Raw genomic sequence first — 23901 nt, forward strand, 5'->3', positions numbered from 1 at the left:
TGATGTGTTCGAATTATGGGTTTCTTACCGTATAATGGCGATAATATATCCATTAATTAAAGAAATATTACTACTACAGTGTATATTGTATACATGCTGTAAATGCACCACTCTCTACTGAGTAGAGTAGAGTGGTGCAACCTTGTCTGGATCAGGGCCCACTTGATCAATCAATCAATCTAACTAACATATAAGTAAGTAGCCTTGCCGAGCCATGAGGCCCATAGGGCAGGAGCCTATCTCCTGTTTCTGGAGTGTGAGGCAGCTTGATGTACAAGTACACCCCCTGGACATGACACTAGTATGTCGCAGGGACTTACCCCCAATCTAACCCTTGATGCTGAGTGTCAAGCAGGGGGGCACTGGGTCCCATTTTTAGAGTCTTTGGTATGACCCGGCCGGGGATTGAACCCCGACCTCCCAGTCTCAGGGCGGACACTCTAAACACAAGGCCACTGAGCTGGTGACATAAATGCTATGCTTAAATGTATTTATTTTAATATCATATTTTCATTCTAATCCTTCAGCAGGGAAGAGGTCACATTGCAGACCAATGACCATGAATATGGCCTGGGAAATTGATGTCATAGTCAGTGCATTATTGTAAATTGCATCTTGTTGTGCATTTTATGTTGCATATTGTACAGTGTATTTGTTGTAGGCCTATATCACATTATTGTTATTATTTTTTAATTGTAGCCTAGTGTGTATATATTCAGGCACCCAACACTTTGGTGACTTAATTTGTTTAATTGTTTATTTATTAATTAAAGTGAGTTTGATGGTTTGTTTACCATTTAATGGTCCATTCAACTAATCACAGCGAGACCACGCCTCGTCCCTCGTCTAAGCCAACGAGACGGTCCCATCCTTCGGGGGAGGGGGTGGGGTAGTTTCCACGTCACAGGACCACAGTGTCCGCACATGGAGAGAGGCGCTCCTCCACACAGACACAGTCCTAATGTACAGAGCAGAACAGAACAGAACAGAACAGAACAGTACAGTAGAACAGTACAGCAAAGCACAGAGAGGGAACACAACACAGGACAGACGCCCTCCTCCACAGCACTGACTGACTGAACACTCGCGGGGTCCGTCCGACCAGCCGACGAGGAAAAAGGAGATTTGTTTTTCCCCGGAGGATTTTGGACAACACATAACTTTTATTTTCCTTTTTATTCCCATTTTGTTGTTGCGGGGGCCCTTGTGCGCTTCTTGCCTGTGCCCCCCTGCCCCCCTCCCCTGGACAAAACATTTAAATAAAATAGATACAAAATAATAATAAGACAGTGTAATGGAGAAAATGGCCAGACCTCTCTCGATAAACCCAACTTTTCTGCCGCCGACACATGGCGTGCTGAAGTCCCTGCTGGAGAACCCGCTGAAGCTGCCCTTCCACCACCACGAAGGTACACTAATTAGTACAAATACAATGTATATTTGCATGCATTTTACATGAGTGAAATTCAGTGAATATGCATTGATTGACCGTGCAATGCATATATGGTACATTGAATTGGATAAATTAAATTAATAGCCTACATGGTGACACTATAAGTGTCAGTCAGTCTAGCGGGGTTACTCATTTCTGTTGATTGTTTATCAAAATGATCAGTAAACAGTACAGCCTGTTTTTGACAGAATATAGTCCACAACCGCAGTGGGAAGAACTGCGTTTAACTTGAAGCAAATAATAATGATCCCGGCCGTCTCCCCTCGTTTGTTTGTTTTGAATCTAGTAAAAATCATAGCCAAATAACATGGTGAATAGACTGTGGTTGAGTGACAGTCGTAAAAAAAGCTTTTAAAAACCTCGCAGCTATGCTCAGCTGGGTTCGTGACGTCACGTGACTGTCTATATATTTGATATGAGATGAGACCGATATAGCCACGGAATATTGCGGTGGGAGAATGGAGTAATATTCATATATAGGTCTCATATTCATGTGTGGTTTTGACAGTAAACTATAATGGCAGTGAGTCTAGGTTTTATACAGGGTCTCTGAAGGGTATTGTCATTCTGGGAGCTGTCCATAGAGGGCGCCGTTTCTGTTAAACATCAGACTGGGCAGCTGTTTTTTGATGACAGTTGATTAGCAGGTAATTCATTATAAAATAAGTACAGGCCGGTCCATGGGGAAATGTAAAGAAACACCAACCACATACATCGTTATACAAATATGTCATAAGTCCATCACAATTAAATGTAGTGTAAGTGATATTTTTGTTTAAAACAACATGTTAAAAAAGGGGGGGAAAAAAATCACACCAGTGTGAAGTGAGGGGCGCTCTTATCATACATCATCATTTCCAGCTTGTAATGTTTGTGTTTACATTATGACGTAAAAAAATGGCCATTTATTATCAATGGCATTTAATGTTTGTGTTAGGACAAAGTTTGTGTTTACACACTAAAAGCTGGACATAGGAGGGGATAGCGCCCCTCAAAAATAGAAAGAAGGTAAAGCTGCCAGCTGGCAGCTTTACCTTCTTTCTAACTACCCATATGTCAGCTTCAATTTGATAGTGTTCCAGTTCAACATGTGTCTGCTCATTTCTTTGTGTCATCACTGTCTGTATATATTACATGCCTTCTCTCTCCTGATTGACACAGAAACAAATTGGTATCCTGCCCTTATTAAACATTACTTTTTGCTATTTAGCATTTATTTTAACAAAGTAAAATCACTTACTGTACCTTAAATGTTTGAACTAATCTTAGTAGTGTAGGAGAAAAGATTGAAACGAAATATTGACTGTTAAGCACCAATAAAGAATGATCAGCATCCTATTACTTCAATTATACTATAATAGCAGGCCACAATATCAAGGGAAAACCCTTCTTAACAAGCCATGGCTCACAAGTTTAGATAGTGTGCATGTGTTGATTGATTGATTGATTGATTGATTGGTGTAATAGTGTTAATGAGCAGGTCAGAAGTCTGGGGGGAGGGTGTGTTGGTAGGTACAGTTTTGGTACAATACATTGGTCTTGAATCTGTTTAAACGCCATTAACAATAAAGAGACAATATGAAGTAGTGAGTTACATTATGAATTTCCCTTCATTGTCAATGGTGTTTACAAAATAAACATTGAACTAAAGACAAACATTAAACCTGTCTATAGAAAAGGTGAAGAAACACCGATCTAGAGGCTGGAGGCTGATGTAAGCGTTCATGTAAACGTGAACCCTAGTCAATAAACAAGGTAGACAATAACAATAATAAGAGTACAGAGAGGGCAACGTAGTGCCCCAAAGAAATGAGCCGTGCATCTGAAACTATAGGAGGCCAGGTTGCTAGCATCTGTTTAAACAACATGCTTTCTAAACAACATTCTGTACATTTTGAAACTATAGGAGGCCAGGTAAACAATGATCCTAGCATCATTCAGGACGGGAACCCCTTTTGGTGTTTTAAGCATTATTTTAAAACTGTAGCTATTGAAAAATAGCAGATCTACAAGCTCGTAGCGCGGCACAGAGTGCCAGTCCTTGACATTAAATAGTTTGAGAACCACTGATATATTAGATACATTGTTTTTTTTCAGAAAACTGTTTAGAAGCCTTTTTATAAAATCGGCCTCAGGTTAAACAAGATGCTATCTAAACAACATTCTGTACATTTTGAAACTATAGGAGGCCAGGTAAACAATGATTCTAGCATCTGTTTAAATAGCATGCCATCTAAATTGCATTCTCAACACTTTGTGTTTTTTTCCACCAGGTTTGGTGAAAGAGAAGGAGAAGGAGATCAAGAAGCTGGACGATGAGAGCCACCCGCAGTCGGCCTTCCTGGGGCCCACGCTGTGGGACAAGACCCTGCCGTACGACGGGGACAACTTCCAGCTGGAGTACATGGACCTGGAGGAGTTCCTGACGGAGAACGGCATCCCCGCCAACCCATCGTCCCGGAGCGACCCCGCCCTCCGGCTCCACCCCCAGGCCCCCTCCCCACAGCAGCATCAGCCCCCTCCTCTGCAACAGGTGGCGCCCGTTTCGCCCGCCGCCGTCACCAGCCCGTCCGTGGTGGACCTCAGCAGCAGTCGAGCCACCGTCTCCGCTCATGCCGGCGGCGCCCCCAACTGCCAGCAGCACAGCCCCATCAGAGCGGGTAAAATAATGTTCTTATTACCCACGTTTTGTATTACTATACTAGGACATCGGCATGTTATGGACGCCATTTTTGTATTAACCTTTGTCCATTTTTAACGTTAACACCGGAAAACCTTGAACCTAAACCAAACTCTAACCATTAAAATGACCATTTATCATGAGGGCTGGGAGAATTGGTCATCACCATGTTGTGCGATCATCAGTCAAAGCATATTCGGACACACGCACACGCAAAAACGCAGTCTGGGATAAATCCCTTTTTCTGATAACTCAAGGACAAGCCCCCCCACCCCCTGACTTCCGGTTCCTGCCTGTAGTACAGTATGTGTCTCCTAGCAACCGAGGATCATTCAGATGGTGGCGACAAGCGCCCTCTAGTGGGAAACACTGAAAACACCAAATCCCATCTTTCTGTCTTTGGCACTCTGGCCCTTGGAAGAAAAAGAGGAGAAATCGCGTCTTTGGCATTCAAAGTTAAAAGCGGATCAGCTGCTTATAGAAGTCATTGTATGACATTGTATAGCCCAGCGGCTCCCAAATAGTGTCATGGTGTGCCTTAATTTTGCCATATACAACTATACAGAGTGATAGACTAATTTTATATATATATATATATATATATCGCCGGTATTATAGGACTATTTTGCACAGATTGAATACAGGTGAGAGATCTTTGAGATTTGAACAATTTGGTTCCATTTGCACACACACAATTACATTAACACTGAGGATTTGATAGTGTAGACCCAGGAGTCTCAGACACTGTGTCCTAATGCATATCAAAGTGAGGGTCCGACCTTGGGAAAAAAAGAGATTCGCCGGTCTAGCCTACAATGCAGTGTAGCTATTACTAGCTAATATGCAATTAGCCTAATTAGATGAGTCTCTTGCAGGGTCCACAGGCTAAAGCATGCATAGAAACAACTGTAAAAATCCTTCTCCCATAGATTCAGCATACTGTACCTTCATTATATTGGCTAATATCTGACCAGTTTACTGGTCTGTTGATTACTTTTGGTACAGTAATTGATGATTTGCACATGGCTGCCATCTTGCCAGCAAGGTGCTACCTAGGTGCAACTTCCCATTGACAGCCCATTCATTAAATAACGTCAAACACACCAACATTGCAGCTGTATTTTTTTTTAAGTCCTAAAAGTCATTAAATTGTCACTTCACTGTCTTGTGGGGTGGGGCAAAAATAGCAGATTGGGACACACGCTTATAGACCTGCTATTGTTTTTAATAGCCCAACTTAAAAATATTGATAAACTGGCTAAAATGATGCTACATACTGTAGATAATGCTATATAAGTCATTCTATAGCGGTGCTTCACTTTGAGCACCGCTGCTGTACTGTACCTTGCCCGAGGAGCTGGTGACACTGGTTGTTGCCGTGGTGATGGCGAGATGATGCGTGGGCGGTGGAGAGGAGACAGCTGAATAACATTATGGGGCTGATTATAGTCTGTGGTGCACAGTAACCAAGTACATCTACTTGAGTACTGCACTTAAATGAGCACTTCGCTCATTTTCCTCACAAATGCTGGTTATAAATAATAAAGAGTACCGAAAGTCACTGCCGTCACTCCCGCTACCCCGCTGCATGGGTCACGGAACGATATTTATGTTGTATTGAAAATACTTTATAGGGAAATCTTTAGATCGCGTCAGGACTGTGTTTCCAAAATAATGATTGCGTAGGGCCTGAATGAAAACAAGTTTGTTTGCACATTTATAACTATTCAATCAATCAATGAAATCCCCCCCCACCAAAAAAAAATAGAAATAAAGAAAAAAAACATCAAATATACATTTTTTCAATTAATTATAATTGTTTATTTAATTGAATAATTTCTACTATAGTTCATCGATTTTAGATTCATTGTTAACACCCCTATTAAAACGTTTATTGGTGTGATGTTTAGGGCAGAGAGGCCTTACGCCTCTGTTTGCTCATAATGGAGCAAGCAGCAGAACCGCCAGAATCGCCTTCCGCAAATACGTGATTGTCAACTCCGGGAGCAAAGGGGAGGGAACAAGTTGTTGCTGTTTGCCTTGCACCCTTAATCTCTGTCCCCTAAGATGTTATCTCTCCCTCCAAGTACTCCCTGACCTTCACCCAAAACTATTTCCAGGGGCTGTTTTTTCCATTTGCCTTGGCTGACAAGCGTGACCCTGTGTAGACCACCACAGCTGAGCCTTGCAGAGCAGTTGTTGGCCTTGGATGTATGTATACGCAGATAGTTTGTGCCGTTGGTGTTCTGTACTGTAGCCCTGGACTTTGGCGTTACAGAGGTATATGCTGTACTGGGTTAAAGTTCGCTTTAGCCCAGTACAGTCATTTAGGGTTTTTGGAACCCACCTTAGGTGATGTTATGAATCTGGAAGTTTGGGAATTTTCCTTTGGCTAAGCCTGCTTTTGTTGTGCGACATATCGAATATAAGGCAATCTACGAGCCGACATGTGAGCTTTTAGATTGGTTATTATTTTACATCTTTTCACGGTGACCGGATAAAAAACAACATAAAGCTGTTTGCGTGTTGAGCCATGTGAGAAACACACATGCACACACGGGTGCGCGCACGCACACACACACACACACACACACACACACTGTAAAAATTACGTATTGGTATTACTATCAAATACCCACCACGTGAATTGAATTCATGGAAATGTAGTTTCCAATATTCCAATGTTTGATGAATTTAAATAAGTAGGAGGCCAAAGCTAAACTACATTAACAACAATAATAATAATAATAGGTCTGGAGTACCGGTACTGTTATTACACTGTTCTCTCTCTCCATCTCCCCCTCCCTCTCTCTTCCTCTCCGCTTCTCCCTGTAGCTTGCCAGAGCGAGCTCAAAGCACACCTAGCATGGGAGCTCTCTCTCTCTCTCTCTCTCTCTCTCTCTCTCTCTCTCTCAGCTGAGAGGCAGTGTGTGTGTGTGTGTGTGTGTGTGTGTGTGTGTGTGTGTGTGTGTGTGTGTGTGTGTGTGTGTGTGTGTGTGTGTGTGTGTGTGTGTGTGTGTGTGTGTGTGTGTGTGTGTGTGCGTGTGCGCGCGTGTGCATGTATGTGTGTGCGTGTGTGCGTGTATGTGTGTACACATCACATGGCTCTGGCTATGCTCCGGTCACATGCGGGCAGCCACAATATTGTTTTACAGTGCTCAAGTAAATGTACAAATTACTGTACACCACAGGGATGGACCGCTGGCTCTTACAGACTGTGGTGGGCAGAAATTAAGACTCCACTACATTTCTGGGAAGAGAGAAAGTACAAATTTGGAAAATATCCAATCTTCTATTCACACGTAAGTTGAGTCGCAGTAGCATTTAGTATCTATACTTTTGACTCAAGTATTGAGGTTGAGTATTCGGTCCCCCAATACAAATTACAACGTTTGGCATTTAGCAGACCCTCTTAATGCAGAGTGACTTAAAATAAGCAAGAATAACACAAGGTAATACATCAAATGCATAGAAATAATCATCTAGTAAGTAAACTAATATCCTATCATCCGTCAGTAGAATATCGGCACATTGAAACTATACACACTATAGAATGCTATAGAATGCCAGATCAAAACCTGGCATCTGTCTACATAACATGCTATTACATATTTTAGCCTTTGCATACGCAAGGACGTCAAGGCCAGGGCAAAAGCTACGCACGCACGCACGCACGCACGCACGCACGCGCACACACAACTATCCCATTCCCTTCCCCCATCACTACCTCATACTCTTTGCTTTGCAGCTTGCAAGCATACACTGGCACAGGTGGCTGTGTTGCTTGGCTGACGTGGTCGTCATCATCGGCACACTGTTGGCAGTGGACCGCAGTGGAGATGTTAAAGGTCGTGTTGTGGTTGCGTTCCGTAAACAGCAGCCTCTTTCTCTGTCTTTCTTTAAAAGGACAACATTACCTAAAACATTGCCCATCATAGACCATTAAGTTAATGGCAGGGTGGCAACTAGCCACAATTTGCCATTGACAGCCCATACATCCAGTCCTATCTGATTGTATTATTCGATGTCAAACTCACCAACATTGCAGCTCTACGAAAAGCTTGAATTATCCTCTTTCTATCTGCAAAGTGTTTGTTTCATAAAAATCCACTGTAGATATGTTAGGAGCTACTGTCTGTCAAGAAATTCCTTGCAGGTGATTATTTTTTGGGTTTGGAAGTGCTCCTTGGATATCACTCAAGCACCCTGCGTACCACCTGTTCTGAATTTGCAGGATGGATGGGGAAGGATCAACATATGGAATGTCAGAACAGGTCAGCTCCATATATGGAGATCTAAGAGTTTGAGGTTTGAGGTGAGATGTAGAGTTGCTGGCCAATATTGATGACATCAGGGATCTCCATATATGGGTTTAATATTGATGACATCACGTGTTGTCACGGATCACGATCCCTGATGATGTCACCATATATGGGGGCATTCCCATATATGGTTATGCCTGAGGTGACCAACCAACCAAACAACACAACTGATGGGAAATGCGCAATTTCATAGTCAACAAAGAGCTGTTTTAGGGTTACAAAACACGTACAATTTGTCCTCAAAATAGCAACTGCTATTGAGGAGGGAGGGGGGGTTGGGGAGATAACACAGGTAATAAGTTTAGCTTCTTCAAGTGTTTCCAGACCTCGGTGTATGCCACATGTGACCCGGCCCTCGTCACAGATGTGGAAATATTTGGTCCAACAACACGTCAGCCCCGGGGCGGTGACCTGCAAGACAAGCAGGGATGCTTGTCATTCCCGGACAGAGAGGATGGGGAGTAAATCTTTACCTGCTTGCGACATATTGCTGTACTGTCTTGTGTTGTTGCACAGGCAAGCTTTTGTCGGGCTGTCTAGAGCCCGTCACGTGGTTGTTTTGGTTGTTTTGTAGCACCTTTCAACAGGGGCTTAAATAAGCTCTGTGCACGCACGGCAGCCATAGAGCGCCCAGGTCTGACGTCATTTCACATCCCTACCTGGTTTGTGTTTTTTTCCCCACATTCTGAATTCCGACTTTTTTGTGTGTTGTGTTCCAAAAATAAACAAATGATCCCAGCGGTTTCACTCATTATGGATATGAAGAATTGACTTGACTGCCACTGAATTAGTTACACATTGACTGTGTCAAATATGAGTGACTCACTGTCATAAACGATACAGAGACACCTCCCTGACAATATCGCAGAGACAGTTTGTTTATTTTTGGACCACAATACGGTACTTATATGAGACAATTTTAAGATGACCCAATGTTATTCTCCATGGAGAAATTACTTCTGCAAACCAGGGGATTGACGTCATGACCTCGGTAGTCTATTCTAGTCTAAGAAATTGGGCCTCTTCCTTTCTTCCTTCACAGGTGTTACCAGAGATACTAATGAAGGCTCTGTTCCATTTAGTGTGGTTCCATTTAGTGGTTATCGGACATTTTAATTTCAAGGACCCCCATAACTCAGGTCACAGGTCCATTTGGTTCCACGTGTACGCTCTCAGAGTTACACAACCATAAGGGGCCATTTGGAACCCCCTCAAGGAACCACGAGGGTATCTGGACCACGCTTTGAGACCCACTGGTGTAGCAGGCTAAGCAGAGTGTTTCCAGTGAGACCCACTGGTGTAGCAGGCTAAGCAGAGTGTTTCCAGTGAGACCCACTGGTGTAGCAGGCTAAGCAGAGTGTTTCCAGTGAGACCCACTGGTGTAGCAGGCTAAGCAGAGTGTTTCCAGTGAGACCCACTGGTGTAGCAGGCTAAGCAGAGTGTTTCCAGTGAGACCCACTGGTGTAGCAGGCTAAGCAGAGTGTTTCCAGTGAGACCCACTGGTGTAGCAGGCTAAGCAGAGTGTTTCCAGTGAGACCCACTGGTGTAGCAGGCTAAGCAGAGTGTTTCCAGTGAGACCCACTGGTGTAGCAGGCTAAGCAGAGTGTTTCCAGTGAGACCCACTGGTGTAGCAGGCTAAGCAGAGTGTTTCCAGTGAGACCCACTGGTGTAGCAGGCTAAGCAGAGTGTTTCCAGTGAGACCCACTGGTGTAGCAGGCTAAGCAGAGTGTTTCCAGTGAGTATCAGCACCCTGACTCTGTTTGACCAGAACGGAAACGGGCCTTCATTACTATCATTTCTAACTCCCGTGATGGAGCCTATACAGGGCTTAAAGGGTAAGACCACTTTTTTTTTAGGTTTGAGTTGTGTAGTTACCTTGCCGTGATGTAACTCCACATGTGGACAAGAAATAAAAAAAAATGTTCCAGTGATCAGAATTGATAATTCAAAATATGCTCCTCATTGATTTACATTGTATGCTAAAACGTCTCTCAAAGTCACTCTTTTAGTACGTAAACAAACACAAACAAAGTTGATTCAGACAATATGGAGCTTCACCAAAATTCATGTGGTTTTATTTTTTCATAAAAATGTTAACTTCCTGTTGATTTTACTAGTTGAAGATCTGGATCCCGATCCACGGATCCAGTCCGGGTTTTCTTCCCAATAAAATGGACAAATCAACAGGAAGTTAACATTTTTATGAAAAAATAAAACCACATGAATTTTGGTGAAGCTCCATATTGTCTGAATCAACTTTGTTTGTGTTTGTTTACGTACTAAAAGAGTGACTTTGAGAGCCGTTTTAGCATACAATGTAAATCAATGAGGAGCATATTTTGAATTATCAATTCTGATCACTGGAACATTTTTTTTTATTTCTTGTCCACATGTGGAGTTACATCACGGCAAGGTAACTACACAACTCAAACCTAAAAAAAAAGTGGTCTTACCCTTTAACGTGCGTCCGAGCTGCTCTGGTGTCTTCCTCACGTTTTCTTGGCGTTGCCGCTGTGTCCCGCATCATTCTGTGACAAACTGGACCTGCCCCAACCTGGCCGAGGAACCCTGGAATTCCCCCTTTTTTTCTTATACTTTCACTCAAGGAGTGGAGGTCAAGCACGTTGTCCTCTACCGCATGCTGCTGCCTGTGGGGGCGGGGGGACCAGCATGTTGTTCTTGCACAGTATAACTTATCACAACCGTCTGAAAAATAAAAGAAAAAAAGTCCCATCTGCTGATAGAAGTACATTTACTCGAGTACTTTACTTTACTTGAATACAATTTTGAGTTTCTTTTTTTTGTACTTTTGCTCCACTCCACTCCACACTCTCCATTGCTCTGTAAAGCACTTTGAGCTGCATTTCATGTCATGAAAGGTGCTATACAAATAAAGTTGTATTATTATTATTACTATTACTATTTGAAAATGTTAGTTACTAGTTACTTTGTAGATCTTGATTATTATTACCATTACAAAACATAAACAAACCACTTCAGCCCTACATTTCAGCCATTTGAAAAAGACGATCTACAAGTAGATCTGCTATTTTCAAAATATTTGCATACATTTGAAAACATGAAATGGGGCATTTTGTATACTTTTGTACATTTACTCAAGGACATTTTGAATTACGGACATTTACTTTAGAGTATTTCTAAATTGCAGTATTGATACTTTTACTTAAGTAAGAAATACTTTTTCTGTACTGGTTATCAGGACAGTTGGGTGAGGGGGGGGGGGGGGGGGTATCAGGGTGAGGTGGTGGTGAACTTTGTGACTAGCTCCTATCATGAATCACAGTGGAACATATACCAAACACAGCCCCAAACCTGTGTGTTCTGTCTCTCTCTGAAAAGGAGAGAGTAAAAAGGCTATTTAAAGCTTCTTAGAGAGAACCGCCTTTGTCTTGCTTTCCCCTTCGGCTGGCCAGTATAAAGAGAAAGAACAGGCTTGTTTGTTGCTGCTGCTTGGGTCACACCCAGGGCAGAGTTCCATACATTTCCCTCGGCCCAGCCAGGATATGGCTGGCTGCACGCCACTGCTTCAGCCTCATTCATACCTCGCCGTACCAGGGTGTGTGTGTGTGTTTGTGTGTCCAGGCCAGGCCTGTCACACTTATTACATAACAGTAAGCCATGCGGTAAACCTGGCAATCTTCTTTGTGTAGCTCCACAGGCCTCACAAAGTGTTGCGTCAGGTTGTTTTTTTTATAGCTTTTGAACGTATACAATGATCAGGTGGAAACATGTCCAAAATGGTTTCTGTTCAGGATATAAAAAAAAAAAAAGAAATAGCAAAAATACAAACTCCAGATGCGGCACGGTGTGCTACTTTCAATGCTTAGTGTGATCAAGTAAGTCATCAATTTACGAAACAACACAAAAAGTCATCAGAATATGGAGATGAGATGTTTCTGCCCGACAGCGACGATATGTTTGTCCATATCATTTTTTTGTATTATTATCATTGTCAGTAATTTATCCATTTCTAAACCATTTCAGTATATCTTTTTTCTTCTTTTTTTTCTTCTTTTTTACAAAAAAAGGCAAACAGAAATCACCAGTCGCTAGCCGATCTAGAAGCTCGGTGAACTTGTTGACATTGTTGGCCAGTCATTGGCTTGTAGGCCATTTCCAGCGAGTGACACAATGTTGTGTAAATTAAGCATTATTAGCTTAATCCCCAGCTTCTGTCTCAGGTGTTAAATCTATATGGACGAGGCTGGCTGCAGTCTGACATAATCCGGCTCTTAAAATAGCCAGTGGTAGTACAGTATGTCGGTAAGAAAGGCTTCTCTCTCACTGAACACAAGCTCTGGAAATACTTAGCAAACAGACACAAGTCAACCAGTAAATGATAATATGCACTTTTGGGGGTGCTTGACATGAAAAGGTCCACCGAGGCACAACGTTACCTCAAACTAGACATTAGAGCAGGTCCAGGATCAGCTATTAGTGATCAGGAGTTCAAGGTGAACACTATGATTATGCAGACATTAGAGCAGGATCAGCTATTAGTGATCAGGAGTTCAAGGTGAACACTATGATTATGCTAGCATGCAATTTGTAGAGGTTATAAGGTCTCTGTTCTGGTGTAAGGTGATCCACTATGTGTCTTAATTTAACCCTGTAAGAAGCTTTCTGTCTATGTGTGTGCCTTACGCTCCTGTTTAAATAAATGGCTTTGTGATTAGCTTAGCCTATATCTGACATGGTCTATCTATTATATCTATTCATAAGTGCTGTGTTAAGTTACTTACTGTATGTCCTGGAGAAAGTGCTGGCAGAAGCACTCAGGTTGTTTTTTTTTTGCTCCTCCAATGCATGGCTTTCCGAAAAAATAGGCCAGCCAAGTCTATGGACTTTTAATGTTTGTTTAGAGCCTAATGATTAATTCCCCGTCACCAGCCAAGTGAAGTCTATTGACTTTAATGTTTGTTTAGGGCAAGTGTGATTTTCATCACAATGTAGAAATGTCCTCTGTTACGAAGTAGAAATCCTGCGTTTCATTGCTGTCGGGTGGTTAAATTCTATTAATTTGCTCAGAGTCACAAGTGAAATTAGCACTTTCCTTTTAGTCTGACAGTCTGATAGCGAATTAGCAATCTTAACTTTTTTTTCTGAAGCGCTTTCTTTGCTTTGAGTAATGATGCATCTTCTTGTGTTTGGCGCAGATAGAAAACAGACTCTGTTGTGCAATCTTGTAAATAGGTTTTGGGTCCCGGGACCCAGGGACATGTTATGAGTCCTACTTCAATGACGTTAGAGTATTACAGAGTACATTATTGCATCCTAGGACCCCCGGACGGCGGACGGTGACAATATTGCGTTTTCTAAATTTAGTGAGTCTAAGGATATATATATATAATAATATTGTTGAGATAGGGGATCTGCAGCCAAATACATTTTGGGGTTCCTTGACCTGAAAACATTTGAGCACCACTGCCCTTTTCTTTCCACTATGGTTAGACAGGTAAGGGACAATTCATGCTTGGAGCGACTAGTGTCGAACGACACCTCGCAACATCCCAGAACCCGAGAAGTTCTGAGATGTTCTTTCTTTTTTTCTTTCTTTCTTTGTTTGTTTTATTTCCGTTATAAGTTATAACCAGAACCACCCCTGAATGGGGTTTTCCGACTTCATTCATTTGAGCTCTGTCGTGAAGTATAGCCTGATATTACCGGACTGCTACTGTGGCTTTAACGCGCTTTAGATGAAAAAGATTATACGGTATTAAATATTATATTAAACTGAACCTCCTTAAAAATAATCACCAATAAAATGGCAGATCTACAAACTTGTGAGCTTGTAGATCTGGAGGAAACAAACCCAGAGCCCGCCACGATTCTCTTAGCTTCTTGGAAGTCACAAAAAGAGCCATATGTCAGCACACGCTGCTTCCAGGAGCTACCTAATGCGTCTAAAGCCTAATTTTATGCTTTGTTGAAAAGGGGTGCCCCACCCAACCCTTTTTCACCAAAGCATACTGTACATGATTTCCGAGGAGCCGTCTGCTACTCCATGGCAGTTGTAGCGTTGCCGGGGTGACTGCGGGGCCATGGAGGTTGGTGTCACATGACCAGGGTTCAGTTGTAGCGTTGACGGGGTGACTGCGGGGCCATGGAGGTTGGTGTCACATGACCAGGGTTCAGTTGTAGCGTTGCCGGGGTGACTGCGGGGCCATGGAGGTTGGTGTCACATGACCGGGGTTCAGTTGTAGCGTTGCCGGGGTGACTGCGGGGCCATGGAGGTTGGTGTCACATGACCAGGGTTCAGTTGTAGCGTTGCCTGGGTGACTGCGGGGCCATGGAGGTTGGTGTCACATGACCGGGGTTCAGTTGTAGCGTTGCCAGGGTGACTGCGGGGCCATGGAGGTTGGTGTCACATGACCGGGGTTCAGTTGTAGCATTGCCGGGGTGACTGCGGGGCCATGGAGGTTGGTGTCACATGACCAGGGTTCAGTTGTAGCGTTGCCTGGGTGACTGCGGGGCCATGGAGGTTGGTGTCACATGACCGGGGTTCAGTTGTAGCGTTGCCGGGGTGACTGCGGGGCCATGGAGGTTGGTGTCACATGACCGGGGTTCAGTTGTAGCGTTGCCTGGGTGACTGCGGGGCCATGGAGGTTGGTGTCACATGACCGGGGTTCAGTTGTAGTGTTGCCGGGGTGACTGCGGGGCCATGGAGGTTGGTGTCACATGACCGGGGTTCAGTTGTAGCGTTGCCGTGGTGACTGCGGGGCCATGGAGGTTGGTGTCACATGACCGGGGTTCAGTTGTAGCGTTGCCGGGGTGACTGCAGGGCCATGGAGGTTGGTGTCACATGACCGGGGTTCAGTTGTAGCGTTGCCGGGGTGACTGCGGGGCCATGGAGGTTGGTGTCACATGATCGGGGTTGGATTTGATCAGTGGTGAAGGAAGTACGTTTCCACTACACCCCTGAACCATGCTTAACAGAAACCTATTTTTTTTTGTAAATTAACTCATTTAGTGCCAGCATTGTTTCAGTCTGTCCCTCCCCTGCCACCGGATTCAGCTGGGACCTTTATTTTGAAGACCCCAAAATGAACCGGAAGCAAAACTTGGCTAAAGCTAATCTGGCTACCGTCTTTTTATAAGTCATCTGCAGCGTCAATATTGCAACCACGATGTAGCAACGATATAGTAATGAGCCGCTAACATCCCGGTTTTGATCAAATACCTCAATCTGAGAAAGGATTAGGAGGAAAACAAAAAAAGGAACAAATTACTTTTTGTAACATTTTTGGGCCCTATCTTACACTCTGCGCGCTAGACTGCACTAGGCACAACTCCTTTGTCATTTTGCACCATATAGAAGGTCTAAACTTGGCCCTTTATGTTTTGTCTTGCAGTCAGGAGAGGATCTGTCAGTAGTGGAAAAAGTACTCAAATGTTTTACTACAATACTGCAATATAAAAATACTCTGTTACAAGTAAACGTCCGGAATTAAAAATGTACTTGAGTAAAAGTACAAAAGTATTGTGCCATTTCAAGTTTTCAAATGTACAAAAATATTTATGAAATATAAATATGAAAATAGCAGATCTACAAGCTCACAATGCACTGTGAGCTTGTAAATCGTCTATTTTCAAATAGCTGAAATATAGGGCTGAAGTGGTCAATGTATGTTTTTGAGCTTTTCATAGTAATGATCAAAATCTACAAAGTAACTAGTAACTATAGTTTCCAAATAAATGTAGTGGAGTAAAAGTACAACATTTGGATCCGAGATGTAGTGGAGTACAAGTAAAAGTATTGGAAATTGGAAATACTCAAGTAAATTACAAATACCAAACAATTGTACTTAAGTAGCCTATAGTACTTAAGTCAATGTATTTACTTTCTAGCACTGATGTGTTAGTGTTGCTTGTCAGGTGAGCCGCCCTGCATGGTGTGGGAGTGAATGAGTGGTATTTTAGTGAGGCAGCGGCTTGGTCAAACACATCATTTTAGTCATTAAGCTGGTTAATTGATTCAAACTAATCCTGCTCTGCTGTTTGACCTGCGGCGTTCCCCTTCGTCTACAAAGCTTTTAAGGCAAAATCTTTACGGGCAAAGTCCAGCTTATGACCAGAAACTGAGGAGGGGGGGGATGGGAGGGGTTACATTTTCTTACCTACTTAAGCCCTGTATACTTTGTTGTACACCAATATAGTGAAAATAGTAGATCTACAAGCTCAAAATGCAACACGCCGTGAGCTCGTGGATCTGGGGGCCCATGGATCGTCTGCGGGTCTGTAACTATGACTCTGACCGCTATGGGTCCATTTGGTTCCATTTGTACAGTGTCAGAGTTACATTAACATCGAGGAAAAGGTTAAGAATCACTATTTTTTTTAAAATCAACCACTGAACCTGCACTGGTTTCAATGCCTGTGTGGTAGCACCACCCGGTGGTTGTCTTGTGGAACTGCAACATGCCAAGATTTCAGGAAAGGAGTGGTTCTTCAGACTTCTTTCTGTCAAGGACCCCGAAATGTATATGCCACGGACCCCCACCTCAAAACATTTTGTGCCAAGAGAGGCCTCTCTCTTTTTCTCCCTTTCTATAAAAAGAGAGAGAGAGAGAAAAAAAGATGGACCAGGACCTTACACAAACACAATGGCATTTCACCCTTACACCAGGTTAACCCTTTTAAATCAGTACTTCTCACACTTTCAGGATTTTACAAAAAGCTTCAAAAATAGCAGATGTACAAGCTCGCAGCTCGGCACAAACTCTATATCTGCTATTTTTGAATAGCATAATATAACGTATAGCCAACATCTGTGTCAAAAAATTTCCCGGTTGTAATGGGTCAAATGCCAAAGCTAATTGGCAATTACCATCCCCTGGGAACCCCCAAATGTTGCACTTGCAGGACATACAGCAAAACCATACATAATGGGTGTGTGTTGTTTTAACACGTCGTATCTAATATGCACGTCTCCTTTGTCCCATCATGTCCAGCAGCGATGCCATCGGCCCGCGACTGCCCCAGTCCCATCGACCCAGAGTCCATCCAGGTGTCGTCGGGCTACGAGCCGGACCCCGCTGACCTGGCCCTGTCCAGCGTGCCGGGCCAGGAGATGTACGACCCCAGGAAGCGCAAGTTCTCCGCCGAGGAGCTCAAACCTCAGCCCATGATCAAAAAAGCACGCAAGATCTTCATCCCTGAGGGCCTCAAGGTAAAGTAGGGCAATGGTTCCCAAATTATTTTGTGGGGATTCCCCAGGTGATGAGCTTAATGTGCAACACCGTTTTCTCACTCAACAGTAAAAAGAAAACTAAAGAAAATCAACAACATACAGTAATAAGTGTATACAGGCTACAGGGTATCTGCAAATTTTTTATAATTTAGTTACCTTTAAGACATTTTCAATACCAAATTGGCCTGTAGGAAGGTCACAGGCCCGAAACGTTGCTATTTATTTAATAAAAGCTCTTGAACCAGCAAGTGATAGTTTGCGGGTCTCCCTCCTTAACGTCTACTGCCTTGTGGCTAACACATCTGCTCTAAACAGAGTGTGTGTGTGGGAGTCTTCTCTTCATAAATACCAAATTGGCCAAATTGTCAAATAAGAAAGAGGCAAACATTGTGAAAATAGCCGATCTATGATCTCACAACACCTCGTGTTGCGAGACGTGAGGCTGTAGTGCGGCTATTTTCACAATATTTATCTCTATAGTCAAACTAAATTGTATGCCACAACTCCAACAATTCAAGTGCTTGTCATGGTGGGCGGGTCCCCAGCTCAAATAGGACTATTTTACGGAGTCACGGCCTGAAATGTTTGAAAACCCTTGAAGTAGGGGGTGGGACGAATATGGATTTTGATGGTACGATTTATAGTGAGAGAAATATTAACGGTTTAACGATTACCAACTATTAAGTGCATGTACGTTTATTCCACAAAATTACTTGAAAATGTGAGGTTTTATTCTATTTCCCCTGTAAAATGTCTTTATTGCAACACATTGTATAAGCTAGATTTGCTATTTTCAACTGATTTTTATACATTTTTAACTTGTAAAAATTGACATTCTGCACAAAATGAGTACTTTTACTTTTGGTACTTTAAGAACATTTTGATGCCAATACTGTTGTACTTTTCTTTAGAAATGTTTGAATACTGGAATTTGACTTGTAGCAGAGTATCGGTACCTTATTCCATCATGGGTTTCCTCCCTGGTCCTAACACTGTGCTTCTGGGCGCAGGACGACAGGTACTGGAGCCGTCGCAGGAAGAACAATGTGGCGGCCAAGCGGTCGCGGGACGCCCGGCGCCTCAAGGAGAACCAGATAGCCATCCGTGCCAGCTTCCTGGAGAAGGAGAACGGGGCGCTGCGCATGGAGGTAGCCGACCTGCGCAAAGAGCTGGGCCGATGCAAGAACGTTTTAGCAAAGTACGAGGCGCGCCACGGGCCCCTGTGAGGGCCTTGCTGCGCCACAGGCCCCTGTGAGGGCCTTGTTGCGCCCCGACAGACCCCACCCTGTCTCTGGACCCCCCCCCCCCAACCGCTCACACAACCTCTCTTAAAGGTGCTGTAAGTGATATTTTCTGTTAAAATAAGAGTTAAATACCTAGATCTATACTCTGATAGCAATCATTGCTATAGAGCAGCCTTGATAGAATTATTTTTATTCATGTGGAATCTGCAGTATAAACTGTAAAATATCCAGTGTTCATTTAACTCCCTGCCTCTCCAGCTCTTCAGTAAACAATAATATACTTTTTCTCACGTTGGGATGCCAATTTTAGTCTAGAGAGAGTCGGCCGTCGGGAGAGAAAACTCAAGACATACAGGATAGGAGCAATTGGAAGTAATGACACAAATGAATGAGCCGACACATTTAGAACTGGAACACCATCAAATGGAAGCTGGTGCATGGGGTTCACTCCTGATTGGATACAATTGCTATCCCGACTTGTATGCAATGTATTGTAATGTATTTTCAGATTAGTAAAGAGCTGGAGAGATAGGGGTCTCTCCAGACCCCTGCTGCTGAACAAACAGTCTACAGCAATGATTACTATTAATATATAGATGGCTTTCATTTTCCAATGAACCACAAAAACATGACTTACACCACCTTTGACCACTTCCCCTCAAGCTTGAAGGACAATGCCCCCCAGAAACAGATATGTTTTTGGTATTAATAATTGCCATTTTGAATTGTTTTGAATTCTGTCATACATAAGCTTTCTTGTGTGTTTGTCTCGATCCTCTTCGTTATTTTCGTGTAGACTACACATTCAAATGAATAGTCTCTCTCTCTCTCTCTCTCTCTCTCTCTCTCTCGCTCTCTCTCTCTCACTCTCTCTCTCACACACACGCACGCACACACACACACACACACACACACACACACACACACACACACACACACACACACACACACACACACACACACACAATATATAAAATTGTATATTGTATACTGTATACATAGTTTACTCCTTGGGTCTTTCTGAGGAGTTGATGAACCTCATGTTGAAAATGATGCCATGCTGTCTGTGGTTCTGTTTCATGTACCCGTTTTTCTTTTCCTTACATACGTTCCGGAGCGAGAACTTTTCCTCACTCCAATCCCAGCTGTACTTTTTTTTAAAACTAATCAAAACAAAAGAATCATGCTGTGACCTGACCCCTCTGTGTTCTCGTCGAGATCTGCCCTCTGTTTTGCCATTTTACTTCACCTCTTTTCACTAGCAGAGGGTGTGTGTGCAGAATTTTATTTTGCTTGCCCGTTTTATCCGCTGTCAAAAGGGCAAAATGGTCCTCTTCTCCAAGTTCAATGCGTTGTGTTTCAGCCCGTTGGCTGGCGGCCATCGATAAAACGCAGTTGTGTTGTTGCGCGATCTCCCAGCGTAAAGTGTGCACTTGATGGTGTCTGTGTTCTTAACAACACTTGATCTTTTCTCTCGTTCATTTATATGTCATAGACTCATAGTAAGTGATATTACAGCATTGTGTTCCTTGCCAAAAACAACAATTTCTCGGCAAGTTTCACCCTCACAAAAATCGGAATCAGTGTTAATTTCATAGACTAAAACTGTGACGGAAACTTTTCGCTGACAGAAACTAAATAAAAACTAAGCTATGATGACTCCCAACGATGACTAAATACACTGACAATTTCGTCAACACATACAAACTAGATGTAAATGTTAAGGAGGGACAAGTGGAGAAGACTTCCAGTCATTAGTTATTATATGCTTGGCTGCAAGTGGGTGTCACGCAAGTATAAATCAAGCATTATGACGCCATCAAGGAATGCCTAAAGAACATGTTGACTAAAACCTTGTAATATTTAGTCAACTAAAACTAGACTAAAAGTTAAAAACATTTCAGATGACTAAAATATTAAAGCTAAATGGAGTTGTATTCAAAAAACTATGGAAATTTGCTGAACCACAATCAAAGCACCCTCTCCGTCTTTCTGTGCTACAACTGTTGTCTCACAATCTGACCTCATCAAATCTACTTATACGTAGACATGTGTATTTTTATTAAGTATTTGATCAGTTTAATTGTTAATGAAAACTAATCTCATTGTATTTTTTTTTATCATTTACCATCCTCCTTTTAGTTAGCATGATTTCTCTCCAAAGTTGATTCATTTTGGTTGGTTCATTTTGTGTTAGTTTTGTTCTGTTCTTTTCATTCTCTTAGCATGATTAACACGAGTGGCTATTTTCTTTTAATCAAGTACCGCTGTCCATCATTGTGTTTTATTATTTTTGTTGTATGTTATGTCTGCCTACTTTTAAGATGGCTGAATGAATGTAAAAGATGCTATAATCGGGGTGGAATGTGGGGAGGGTGGGTTTTTAGGTGGTGTTGTTGTCCAGTACTGTGGTTAACCCAATCAATTTGTTTACTGCAGACCAAACCGTTCACCACAACAAGAGATATGCTATATTGGTTATAACAAGAGATATGTTTATATAAAGCTATTCTATGATTGTTCTTTTTTTTTGTACAGTATTTTTCCTATACTACATAAACTGACTATGTATTTTAAGGCACACAAGATCCAGAATATTATTAAAGAATGAAAAGTCTATTCCTCAGAAAAGCAAACAAACCGAGAGTGGTATGTATATTATAGGTAGTGATGTGATCACTTTAAGCCATTAAAACCGGGAAAGCATCTGTGTCATTTCAGGTTTTTGCGTCGGTTATTCAAAAATAGCAGATATACAAGCAACACACAATGCAAGCTTGTACATGCAATTTGTGAACATTTTTGAAAAAATATTAAGCAATAATAAATAATATATAACTGTGAATTGAAGTTACTCAACGTTCAGCTGCATGATGGCTACAAAGAGAAGTTATCTATCATGTGATGTGCTGTAACGTCACTTTCACCTAGAAACTCCATTCAAACTTTTTATAATTCAGCTTACTGTGGGCACACATGCTGGAACTTTTTACTTTGAAATGTTTTGTAGTTTCTGAGTTATTTAACTTAAACGTCCAATGCATTCTCAATGGCAATAGCACAAACTTTGGCATGCTACTAGTCCTACATACTTACACCTAGAAACCCCATTCAAACCTATTTAGGTTCATCTTACGGTGGACATGTTTGCCTGAAAAGGAATCTTTGAAATGTTTCATAGTTTTAGAAATATAGTGCTTTCAAATTTTATACATTTATAATGTGTCGCGTCACGTCGCGTCGTCACGTCACGTATCATTTTTGAGGATGGGCTTCTCAGACGGCATACTATAGCACGCCATGGTCTCGGACGGCATACTATAGCATGCCGTTTTTCATCATTTTTGAGGATTTGAAAAAAAGACGAAAATCACTCCAAGACCATGGACTATAGCCCATGGTCTCGGAGAGATTTTCGCCTTTTTTCAAATCCTCGTTTTTCATAATTTGTGATGGCTATAGCCCATGGTCTGGGACGGGATACTATAGCATGCCGTTTTTCATCAATTTGGAGGATTTGAGGATTTTCCGTCACGCTTTTTCGTCACACTTCTTTGTCACGCTTTTACGCTTTTGGGCACTCTGTGACAAGCTGCTGTCTATGTGAGCCACAGGTTGTGGGTTCAAGTCTAGCTGAGTTCCTTCTACTCTTCAATGTGGACCACATCTTGGAGAATAACACCTAGAAGAACAATGGAAAGCTGAGGAGACGAACTGAAATGACATTTTCATCATTTTTGAGGATTTGAAAAAAAAGACGAAAATCACTCAGAGACTTAAACGCCCAATGCATTCTCAATGGCAATAGCACAAACTTTGGCATGTTATTAGTCCTACATACTTAAACCTAGAAACCCCATTCCAACCTATTTAGGTTTATCTTACGGTGGACATGTTTGCCTGAAAAGGAATCTTTGAAATGTTTCATAGTTTTAGAAATATAGTGCTTTCAAATTTGATACATTTATAATGGGGCTCAATGGCAGCTTTATGGCACGTCAAAAAGTCACTTTCACCTAGAAACTCCATTCACACTTTTTATAATTCAGCTTACTGTGGGCACACATGCTGGAACTTTTTACTTTGAAATGTTTTGTAGTTTCTGAGTTATTTAACTTAAACGCCCAATGCATTCTCAATGGCAATAGCACAAACTTTGGCATGCTACTAGTCCTACCTGTAGTGTCCCAAAATCATGAAAATATGACAAAATATATTATGCCGTCCCAAACCATGGACTATAGTATGTCGTTTTTTCATGATTTTCATCTTTTTTTCAAATCCTCCAAAATCATGAAAAACAACATGCTATAGTATGCCGTCCGAAGCCATGACCATAGTATGTCGTTTTTTCATGATTTTCATCTTTTTTTCAAATAGTCCAAAATCACGAAAAACGACATGCTATAGTATGCCGTCCGAAAAAAATTATAACTTTGGCATGCTACTAGTCCTACATACTTACACCTAGAATCCCCATTCAAACCTATTTAGGTTCATCTTACGGTGGACATGTTTGCCTGAAAAGGAATCTTTGAAATGTTTCATAGTTTTAGAAATATAGTGCTTTAAATGTGAGAAATTTATAATGGCAGATAGTGGCACGTCAAAATCACTTTCACCTAGAAACTCCATTCACACGTTTTATAATTCAGCTTACTGTGGAGACACATGCTGGAACGTTTTACTTTGAAATGTTTTGTAGTTTCTGAGTTATTTAACTTTAACGCCCAATGCATTCTCAATGGCAATAGCACAAACTTTGGCATGCTACTAGTCCTACATACTTACACCTAGAAACCCCATTCAAGCCTACTTAGGTTCATCTTACGGTGGACATGTTTGCCTGAAAAGGAATCTTTGAAATGTTTCATAGTTTTAGAAATATAGTGCTTTCAAATTTGAGAATTTTACAATGGGGCTCAATGGCAGATATTGGCACGTCAAAAAAGCACTTTTACCTAGAAACTCCATTCACACTTTTTATAATT

General features: G+C 42.1%; 1 protein-coding gene across 2 annotated transcripts; it reads left to right on the forward strand.

Annotated features, from left to right (window-relative positions):
• The first annotated feature begins 876 nt into the window (after positions 1 to 876).
• Positions 877 to 21618, forward strand: LOC306937394 (hepatic leukemia factor-like). 2 transcript variants are annotated; one of them, XM_079521128.1, is made up of 4 exons: positions 877 to 1409; positions 3727 to 4113; positions 17428 to 17645; positions 18677 to 21618. In XM_079521128.1, the coding sequence occupies exons 1-4, from the start codon at positions 1295 to 1297 to the stop codon at positions 18890 to 18892; spliced, it is 936 nt and encodes a 311-aa protein (XP_079377254.1). In that variant the 5' UTR covers positions 877 to 1294; the 3' UTR covers positions 18893 to 21618. The 2 variants fall into 2 exon arrangements, with proteins under 2 accessions (XP_079377254.1, XP_079377255.1); XM_079521129.1 differs by having other exon boundaries at positions 17431 to 17645.
• Positions 21619 to 23901: the final 2283 nt, after the last annotated feature.

The sequence above is a fragment of the Electrona antarctica genome (genome assembly GCF_951216825.1).
Source record: "Electrona antarctica genome assembly, chromosome: 14".
Lineage (NCBI taxonomy): Eukaryota > Metazoa > Chordata > Actinopteri > Myctophiformes > Myctophidae > Electrona > Electrona antarctica.

Excerpts from the sequence above, each read along its gene's own strand:
- LOC306937394 (XM_079521128.1), top strand. The coding sequence starts at position 1,295 with ATGGAGAAAATGGCCAGACCTCTCTCGATAAACCCAACTTTTCTGCCG. Across the intron at positions 1,410-3,726 it reads GCCCTTCCACCACCACGAAG|GTTTGGTGAAAGAGAAGGAG; the intron begins GTACACTAATTA and ends TTTTTCCACCAG. Across the intron at positions 4,114-17,427 it reads GCACAGCCCCATCAGAGCGG|CAGCGATGCCATCGGCCCGC; the intron begins GTAAAATAATGT and ends CATCATGTCCAG.